The sequence below is a fragment of the Sinocyclocheilus grahami genome, unplaced genomic scaffold, assembly GCF_001515645.1.
Source record: "Sinocyclocheilus grahami isolate Dianchi unplaced genomic scaffold, SAMN03320097.WGS_v1.1 scaffold566.1, whole genome shotgun sequence".
Lineage (NCBI taxonomy): Eukaryota > Metazoa > Chordata > Actinopteri > Cypriniformes > Cyprinidae > Sinocyclocheilus > Sinocyclocheilus grahami.
This window is the reverse complement of record NW_015505745.1, coordinates 1658133-1668420: the sequence shown is the minus strand read 5'-3', so window position 1 is coordinate 1668420 and position 10288 is coordinate 1658133. Positions and strand designations below refer to the sequence as shown.

The 10288-nt window shown below is 36.0% G+C and overlaps 2 protein-coding genes across 2 annotated transcripts in view; both read left to right on the top strand.

Moving 5' to 3' along the window:
- LOC107556359 (actin-binding protein anillin-like) overlaps positions 1-6053 on the top strand; it is a 9434-nt gene extending 3381 nt beyond the window's left edge. The window contains exons 5-20 of the mRNA XM_016239454.1: positions 54-253; positions 339-443; positions 936-1044; positions 1257-1343; positions 1479-1667; positions 1888-2014; positions 2103-2151; positions 2255-2308; positions 2726-2758; positions 3464-3485; positions 3564-3676; positions 4572-4625; positions 4905-4991; positions 5171-5278; positions 5353-5525; positions 5610-6053. Coding sequence (XP_016094940.1) covers positions 54-253; positions 339-443; positions 936-1044; positions 1257-1343; positions 1479-1667; positions 1888-2014; positions 2103-2151; positions 2255-2308; positions 2726-2758; positions 3464-3485; positions 3564-3676; positions 4572-4625; positions 4905-4991; positions 5171-5278; positions 5353-5525; positions 5610-5724 — 1625 coding nt within the window. The 3' untranslated portion in view covers positions 5725-6053. The remainder of the gene's footprint in view (positions 1-53; positions 254-338; positions 444-935; positions 1045-1256; positions 1344-1478; positions 1668-1887; positions 2015-2102; positions 2152-2254; positions 2309-2725; positions 2759-3463; positions 3486-3563; positions 3677-4571; positions 4626-4904; positions 4992-5170; positions 5279-5352; positions 5526-5609) is intronic.
- A 3717-nt stretch (positions 6054-9770) lies between these two features.
- The window catches only part of LOC107556372 (adenylate kinase 2, mitochondrial-like), a 5132-nt gene continuing 4614 nt past the window's right edge, over positions 9771-10288 (top strand). The window contains exon 1 of the mRNA XM_016239467.1: positions 9771-9966. Within this exon, the coding sequence (XP_016094953.1) occupies positions 9868-9966 (99 nt within the window). The 5' untranslated portion in view covers positions 9771-9867. The remainder of the gene's footprint in view (positions 9967-10288) is intronic.

Genomic DNA, 10288 nt, shown 5'->3' with positions numbered 1-10288 from the left:
CTACATTGAAGTGTACATCTGTGAACTTATGTTTGCTTATGTTGACCTTTTAGTAGGGGTCAAGTCATTTTTGGAGCGTTTTGGAGAAAGGTGCCAGGAGCACAACCAGAATTCTCCCTCCGCATTAGGAGGTCAAGGCCACACACCTGTGGCTACTCCCTCTGCCACCCCCAAGTACAGGCTACTCCAGGAGAGGCTGGGGTGCGCCCAGGCCACCTCTACCACAGCTGTCCTTACTCAGAAGCAGAAAATGGCATGTATTCTTAACTAATTAAAGGGTATATTTATTGAATTGCATATGAAACATCAGCACTAATCTTTTATTTATTTATCAATAGGAGCGAGAGGCAGAACTGGCACAAATTCGTAATCGATTTCAAAAAGGCAACATGTTGAGGAGCAAAGAGGATCTTAGTAAGGTCAAGAATGACCCTGAAAACAAGGTTTGCTATCGTGTTTTCTGCTGCTGCGTGTAGATAGGACAGTGCACAATCAGATTGATAGTCCATATTTTTCTATAATATATATAGTGTGAAAAATCAGTTTTAGCAATATGAAATCCACAGAGGAAGGAAAGCAGCATTTTCCTTTATTTTTTATATACATCACAATCTTTTTGTCTTATTTCTTTTTAATTATATTTTAGTTTATTTGTCTTTCCTTTGTATTTTAAATTTATTTATTTATTTATTTTTGCGTTTAGCTGACATGACAAACCCAAATAAAATAAGCTACTAATACTAATCACACTGATACTAAAGAGAAATATACCAATATAAATGATTACTTTGATTTGAACTATTCATTTTTCTAAAGTCTGTTGTGCCTCTTTTATAAACGCAGTACTTAATTTTATGAAAGGAATGGGAAGCCAAAGAACTTGAAACATTGAACATTAAGAATGTTACTTAATGTAACCGTTTTTTTATCCTCAGGAAATTGAACTGTCTGTTCAGAGTCAGACTTCTGTGCCAGTGCATTATAATGAGCCTTCTACGCCAGTGCCTGAAGTACTCAACAGCCCTTCTAAATATAGTGAAAAAGGTATTTTATTATAAAAACCATATAATATAGTTAAATGTGTTTTTCTAATCTAAAGCATCATTCCACTGTTATTTTTCTTTGTTCTGTTCAGTTATGTTAATTAGCCATATCTGCCATATGCTGCATTTTCATGTAGTTTTATTCACAGTAACATTATAGTGGTCCTTACGTTTATTGGAATAGGAGTAGTTAAACAGATTTTCATCTTTTAGAGAAGGAGTGTGCTCTTCCAAGCCCTGCAAAGAAAGTTGCATTTAAAGAAGAGATTCCTATAGTGAAAGAGCAAGAGGAAGTGAAAGGTATGGGGGGAAAAAGTCTATTGAACTATAGACTTTTTTTTCCTTCTTCATATTGAGGTGTTATTTGCTTTAACAGTTTAATGTGTTGAATTATTTCTTAAACTTGGAGTAATGACTACTTTTGTTCGACCTCAGCCGAAAGGAGGGCCGCCCTCAAGGCTGATTTGGACCAGTTAAAAGCAGAAGGTCCAACAGCCCAAAAGAAAAGCACAAGCAGTGCCCAGGCGGATATGGGTTTACCTGCTTCTAAAGGGTCCATCTCACTGCTGGAGCTGCGACTCCCTTTGAAGGCTGACTTTATCTGTTCTTCTGCCAACAAGCCTGGTGAGAATGCTTCTGTATGTGTGTATATATATATATATATATATATACATACTTATACTTGTTTGGCACCTTCATGTCCAATCAGACACTCACTCATGTCGTAATTTTCAAACAAGCCTGGTGAGAATGCTTCTGTATGTGTATATATATATATACATATACTTGTTTGGCACCTTCATGTCCAATCAGACACTCACTCATGTCGTAATTTTCATGTAAGAATGTGGAAACCATTACTTCTTTGTGATGATCCGTGCTGGAGCTGAGAACACAGTGGCAACTCCTCTTGCAAGCGCACACACTGGTCTAAGTGGCGATGCTTTGACCTTCTCCACCAAATTTACTTTGTAAGTGTCATTTCCCATCAAGCCACTCTTGACATCCCTATCACCTCAGTGTAGTGTTTATCATATTAATATATTGCTTGATGTGCAGGTCTGATGTCTCTAATGACTTTGAGATTGATATTGAGGTGTACTGTTTTGTAAGTACAGCTGTTTCAGTTGCTTTCAAGTGAAATGCATGCCTTTTGAATACAAATTAAACCTTTATAAAAGAGATTTAGTAAAAGTTTGTTTTTCTCTTAGGTTCAGAAACGGGAGCTGAACCCTGACAAGAGGAAAAAGCCCAACAAGTCAAAGGTAGACTCTTAGTCTTAGACGTAATACATTAAAATGATTCCGTATACAAGGAAGTGTAGTGTGTAACACTAACAGCTTGCTAAGTTTTAATGAATGGCTAATCTAAAGAGCAGCAATCAGTGTGTCCAGATTCTCCTGAGGCATTTCCATGACATGGAAGCATGCTTGTTGGTATGCTTTTTCAAAATATCACTTGCTGGTGTGCAAGCAGTTGGTTAGATTTTAAGCAAGTGTTTTTAATGTGTAGAATTGTCAGTCTGAACAAAGTGCACGGTGAAGGGTATTTTTTTTTTATTCATTCCTTAACTAAAAAGACCTTTTGTCTCAGTAGTACTCAGCAGTGCTGTGTTTGTGTATAATAAGCTGTTATAAGTATTGTTCACTGTATTTGACTGAAATAAAATTTTATCTCCACAGGCTATCACACCAAAAAGGTTTCTTGCTATCTCTGTAAGTAGTCTGTTCGCTTAAACTTCAACGCACACTACTGGTCAAAAGGGGTGAATTTTTTTTTCTATAGTTTTATTCAGCAAGTATTCACTAAATTGATCAAAGGTGAATCTGTAACATTGTAAAAGTGACATTTTACAATGTTACAAAAAGCGGTTCGTTTTTTTTTTTCCTGTTAATCGATGAATCATAAAAAAAAAAAACTGTATTAGGGGTTCCACAAAAATATTAAGCAGCACAGTTGTTTTTAACACTGATGATAATAAGAAATGTTTCTTGAGTACCAATTTAGCATATTAGAATGATTTCTGAAGGTCTCGGAATCATTATTCCATATATCACTACAGTTACACTGTTATTATATAAAGACACTCTGTCTTTATGTCCAGATGAAAATGATGCTCAAAAGAAAATGAAAAAACTAACTTGTGTTGTAAACGCATTTATCAATAATCAGTGAAACCTGTAGACTGCTGCAAAATGATCAAAAATCTGTTTTTAAGGCCAAATTAATTCTTCCTCTGGGGAAAATATCCACACCCTGACTTTGATCTTGGTTTGAGGTTTTATTATGCAGAACCTCTTGCATGATTTCTCATTTGTAATGTAATATTGTACATGCAATACAGTACTTTAACATTAATTTGTTATAAACATGTAAAGTTCTGGTACTTTTTTTTTGTCCTCTCCATTTATCTATTATAGAAGAGCAACCTCCAAACACCTGGTGAGTATTAATGAGCATTCAACTAACATTTTCAATTTGTTGTTTGTTTGTTTGTTAAATTAGTTTCTGCATTTTCAGTTGTGGCTAGCCCCGGTGGTCCAAACGCAGTGCGCACCAGTAGCTTTGTACTTGTCGGATCACACAAGCTAACTCTAGCCTCTATTGGGAAAAACAAATTCCTGCTGGAGAAGGTACATTCCTGCCTTTGCATCTATCTCTATATCATCATAACTGTTCCACAAATCAAACGATACTAACACCATCACCTGGCGAAACGCACTGGATGTATAGAGGGTATGCACATGACGTCACAGTAGGCATAAGTCACTGCGGTTGCGCCCAGTGAGTGGCAGAAAGACTGTAGCAACATAACGTGGTGTTCAACTTGAATGCGACTGATACAATCAATGGAGTTCTTAAATAGATTTACATTGCTGAACTCTGTATCATCTGACAGTTGTGCAGATAAAAGTTTTTACTAAATATATTGAAACAACCAGATGGATCCGTTGGTGTTCTCATCACTTTGATTTTTGCACAATACAACGTTTCACAAATTAATACAAAAAAGCAGCTTTACAGAAAGTCATAATGTTATTTCTGTAATGCCTTTAACAAGTTTTATAGCTGGGTGAAATGACAATATATAACAATTTTGTAAGTGATCGTCCAGATTTAGATCTAGCTGTATTGTATTTATAGTGTTGTCTAGAAGATCAAGTGTGAAGGCTTTTGTATAGCTTTGCTTAGTTCTTTGGCATCCAAATTGGGTAAATATAAATGTCAGGAAACCCTATTCTTGGCCACATGTCAATGTCCAGTTTTTGTTTTTTTGTAAGATGTGGATCACTGAGTCCAGCCAAGTTGCAGGGTGTTTTGCCACTGAGTGGGCGTGTTCTGTCATGAAAGTGACGTCAATGCATACCCTCTGTTGCTTGCTAACATCAGAGAGAGAGAGAGGTTTAACCACAGCACTAGTGTTCACACCAGCTTAATACAGTTTTAACACTATTCTTGTTTTTCTTGCACAGTGCTGCCGTTTGCTTATCCCAGACTCTTTCACATGCAGTAATTTCTCCCTTTTAGATCAAATATGAAGGGGTTGAAAGAGAGCTGCTCAGTGACATGTTTCACAAAAAGGTTGCTATATTTGCTCTGTGTTTAGTAACACGGGTTGTTGTGTGTCTGAGTATTTGGCTAACAAGGCTTGGTGTCTTTTCTGTGATACTGTCACTTTAAGCCGCTTATTTAGATTTTTGTGTGCACATCAATGCCTTTGTATTTGGGTGTATACTAGTTGTTTTCGTTACTCCTTCAGGCAAATGTGTAGCTTCTGCATTTATGGCTCTCTCTTGCTGTAAACGACACTTCTCTTGGATATGTCTGTCTTCCAGCCCTTAGTGTCCTGTTTTGCTACAGGTACCTTTCCTTTGTTCTTTGGAGGGGCACATATACCTGAAAATGCAGTGCCAGGTTGGATCACGGATAGAGGAACAAGGCTTCCTGGTGAGTCTTTATACTGAAAGTCTGCAGAATGCTAGAACATACATTTTTCTTATCCTTCCAGTAAATATCCAAGCATTGCTAGAAAAACTAGATCAGTAATATGAAGTCATTGTTAAACACTTTCTTTTTATACTAAGGCTGTTTTATGTGATGCTAGTGAAGGTGTCTCTTATTCGCAGACTATGTTTGAGGATGTCAGTGGATTTGGAGCCTGGCACAGGAGGTGGTGTGTCCTTTCAGGATACTGCATCTCTTTTTGGACCTACCCTGATGATGAAAAACGAAAGGTAGGCCTACTATAATTTTGTAAATTTTTGTGATGCACTTAATTAAAATTAACAGGTTATTCTTCTTCCCACAGAAGCCAATTGGTCGCGTTAACCTTGCCAACTGTACGAGTCGTAAAGTGGAGCCGGCAAACAGAGAGTTCTGTGCCCGGCCCAATACCTTTGAGCTCATCACTGTGAGACCACAGAGGGAGGATGACAGAGATACCCTGGTCAGCAAGTGCAAGGACACTCTGTGTGTTACAAAGTAAGATCCAATTAACAATGTCAATTCATGTGCTTTGATGGAGAAGTTCAAGTCCTAATCAGAACTTCCCTTTGTAATGTGCAGGAACTGGCTGAGTGCCGACACTAAGGATGAGAGGAATCTGTGGATGCAGAAGCTGAACCAGATCTTGGTAGACCTGCGCATGTGGCAGCCAGATTCATGCTATAAACCCATGTAAGCCTGCTCTCATCGGGCACCAAGGGCCAAAAGTATCCTAGTCTGACGTTCACATTGACTGTATATGTCAGATTTGGAAGTGCAATATGGCATCATAGTTACACAGTGTTTACAGATACATTTTACAAGTTTGTTGTTAGAAATTTGACGAAAGTAATAAAAAAAATAAAAAATCAATAAAGCCATAAATTAAGAGACATTTCAATTAAAGGACAAAATGCTTTGCCTTACAAGGGTTTTCAGGTATGTTTTTGATACTTATGTCTGTAATTTAGCAAGGATTGTTTGAAGACTAATGAAAGTGTGTTTGCTTGGTTAGACTGTCAATTTTTAAATATATATATATATATATATATATATATATATAAATGTCTTTTGCATGACTGCTGTCTGCTGAGATACCTGCTGTAGTCAGATTTCTCAGAATATTCATCAAGCAAGACGGGAGACAATGTCCCGAATCCTTAAATGAACGACACATTTAATGTCAGTACTTTGTGGTGACAAATTTCATTTTCATATTAAGGATTGCCAAAACCCATGATCTGTTTTTATATCTGTATATTTGCTGTTATAGGAATGACTTACATTTTTTGCTCATCTGTTCCAGAAATTTTAAACGATTTTTTTTGGGTTTGGTTAGATTAGTTATGAAATTTATATTTTTATATAATTTTCTTTACGTAAACAGTGGGGAGCTCACTTGGATAATGAGAGGGAATGGGCTTTTTTTCCCCCTCCTTTTTTGAACATTTATGGCCAATGTTGGTCTTTCTGTGGCTGAAGAACCGCATACAATTTAAAAAAAAATTACACTTTTCCCTGTCACCAAAGCTCTTTTCAGCTCAGTTTCTGCAATAACACTGATGAGGTATATGTGCCTTCAAAAGAATACAAATGTAATTGATATTTTCTATAGAAATTTCCCTTTTTGTTTTTTCTATTGAAAAGGAAAATGGTCCAAGACATGTTTTTTTTCTTAGCTTGATCCAGATGACTTCACAATAATTCTGAGTTGAAATATTTATCATGCATATTCCCTATTTTCTAAACTCTACATATATTTTAGTTTGCTTTGTGTAACTTTTAAATGAACATTTTATAAAAAAAGTTTTAATGATTCTAACTACATTTAGATTCATTTACCTATATCCAAATGTGTGTTTGAATAAGTGACACTTACAAAGCTTACATTTACACTAGATGTCATTGTCTTGACTGAGACTAATTTCTGAACCATTTCATACACCATACCAAAATTCAGCACCTACTACTGTTTTTTAGTTTGCTTTGTGTAACTTTTAAATGAACATTTTATAAAAAATGTTTTAATGATTCTAACTAAATTTAGATTCATTTACCTATATCCAAATGTGTGTTTGAATAAGTGACACATACAAAGCTTACATTTACACTAGATGTCATTGTCTTGACTGAGACTAATTTCTGAACCATTTCATACACCATACCAAAATTCAGCACCTACTACTGTAGCAATCTTAAGCACTTTAGTGTTTTGGCAGTTTTGTGTGTTATGTTATCTTAAACACTCCAGATGTGGCTTCCATGTATCACAGAGCTGCAGTTTCAATAAAACAAGCTTTTGACAACATACTTGTCATCAGTTTCTTAATGTTTTTTTGTTTAACTGCCTCGTATCTTCTCAATGGGTTAGGTAGACTAGGAATGTTTAGTATTGCTATTACTGTATGATACAGTAAGTAACATGCTAAAGTCTTGTTACTTAAAGGCATTTTCATGACTTACGAATAAAATGATAAAACAAGCTTTTGACAACATACTTGTCATCAGTTTCTTAATGTTTTTTTGTTTAACTGCCTCGTATCTTCTCAATGTGTTTAGCTAGACTAGGAATGTTTAGTATTACTATTACTGATTGGTTGAGCCGCATTCGAAGCTGCTGTAAATGACTCTACAAACACACACTTGTTTACATTTGTGTGTTGCTCGGCAACCTCTTTGTTGGAACCACAACCGTTTCTGAGGACCTACATTGTTTGACGGAAGAATAATGTTTTTAATATCGTTACACTTTATTTGCTCCGTTTTATTTTGTGAAACCTTACAACGTATATGGAATAACCATTTTATAAAAGCAAAAAGCCACGGGAAGCTGTGGTTTACAGTGAATTTATAACAGCTAAGGGGGTTGTAACAATGCTTCTTGGGGCTTATTGCTTTATTTGAATACAGTGCAATTGTTCAAACCATTTAAAATAGTTTTTGTTCGTTAAAATAAATCTAAAATAAAATATAGCTATTAGCTATTATGAAGAACTTAAACACTTCTAATTAGAAATGCCTTGTAGTGTAGTACTTGACCATTTTTGAAGGTCTTCTCTTGTCTTGGTCTCAGACAGGATTTTATTTCAATATTTCGATATCTCTAAATTGCTCATGCATTATCTGATTTATTTGTTAGCATCATCAATGTGACTGAATGTAAACATTGCTGCTTCAAATGCAATTAATACTTTATTTTTAAAAATGTGTTTATACTGTTGTGCTTGTGCAGCAACTTAATGGGGAATAGTGAAAAAATTCACTCAAATTATTACAAATGCCAAAAAAAAAGAACTTGTATGAGATCTTTTTATATTATAACACATGATATAATTAAACTATCACAAGAGCAATAGAGCTGTTTTCGCGAATATGAGCACGATTGAAAGCATTGATTTTATACAAACGTTCAACAAAAAAAGAAGGTACTATTAAGTGAATTACATTTTAAACTCACGTTTTTGCTATTTCGTCAACGAAAATAGTAACAAACAAATCCATAGCAGATCTGTTGTGCGTTTCTGAGCCACTCAAAGCTGTATTTCGTTACAGAACGAATCGGCTGCTTTGAACGAATCGGTTGAATAAATGATTCTGACTCACTCATTAAGTGATTTGCCCAGTAGCCCCTCACTGCAGAACACAAGCCGCCACTTAACCTACTGGCAGTTTTAATGTAATATTTAAAAGTATTGTTTTATTTTCCCATCATATTTCCATGCTCGTTTTTTTTTACATTTAATTTGTGCATTTAGAAGCCACTTTTATCCAAAGCAACTTACAGTGCATTCATGCTATACGTTTTTTTTACCAGTATGTGTGTTCCCTGGGAAATTAACCCATGACCTTTTTGCGCTGCTAACGCAATGCTCTACCACTGAGCCACAGGAACATTAATCTCAACAATATTTATGCAGTTGTAATCGTACCAATTCAGATGCTACTTCTGAGTGCAAAGATGAATTTTGTTGTTAATTTCATTTGATTGGTAACAGGTCTATAGTGTCCTATTATTCTAATTATTGATTAAATATAAGACATTTACAGGCAGTAAAGCGGATCTTTCAGATTAAGTGCTGGTTTGGTCTTGGTCTCAGTGTAGGTGGTCTTGACTACAACACTAATGTCTAGTCAACTAACTGAAATTAAAGTCTGAAGTACTATAATTACTAAAGCTGAAATAAAAGCTAAACAAGTATAAAGAATAAATGACAAAAGCAAAACATTACCTTAACATTCAAATGAAAAGTGAAAATATAAAGATACCAGATTATTAAAAATATTTATAAATAATGCTAATGCTATTTATTATTTAAAAAAGTAAGATCCAAAAATTATACTAAAATGATAGATCATTTAAAATTATAGATATTAAACTACTGAAAAAAGTACAAAGTTCGTTCAATTCATTGTAGGGTGACCAGGGCGGTACTTCTAAATTATGGTCTGTGGTTAATATAAAGTTAAAGTCGGAAGAACAAAAGCTGAATGACAACCTTTGTACAGTGTGATGTAAATATTAATATGTCATTTTAGATACGGATATCTTGTTTTGCTTTATCTAAACGTTCACATCTCCTTGATGCGCGATGTGTCACTTCAGGCCAAATTCCGGATTTAGACGATACGGAGGCATTCGATTTGATCCAATGAGCTCGCGCTGTGGATAAACTGCGTGCCATTGGCCAATCAGATGGGTGGCCTTGTCTTAGGAGGCGGGACTTTGAGTCCATACTCAGCAAACGGAGGCGTTACCACTTCCTTTCTGAGTGAGTTGAGTGTGCGGACGCGAAGTGTGGAGTGGAGAGAAGTGTATTTAGTTCGTTTACAACCTGTAAACATGGCCCCCAGCACGCAAGCGGATGATACCATCTCCGGTGTAAGGAAAGGCATTCGAGCTATTCTGCTCGGCCCACCCGGTGCGGGGAAGGGGACGCAGGTGAGAGCTCATGCGAAGCGCCGCGTGGCTCATTCTGATTAAACTGTCCGACAGCAGCGGGATAGATGGTACTGTGTTGTAAAGGGGTCGTTCACCCAAAAAAACATTCTGTCGTCATTTACATACCCTCATGTTATTACATACCGGTATGGATTTATTTTTTCAGTGAAATGATGTAGACACAATGCTAGAATGTTAATGTAAAATGACAGCTTCGGTCACCATTCACTTTAATTACGTCTTTTTTTATGGCGTGAAGGTGTGTGTGTGTGTGTGTGTGTGTGTGTGTGTGTGTGTGTGTGTGTGTGTGTGAGAGAGGGTG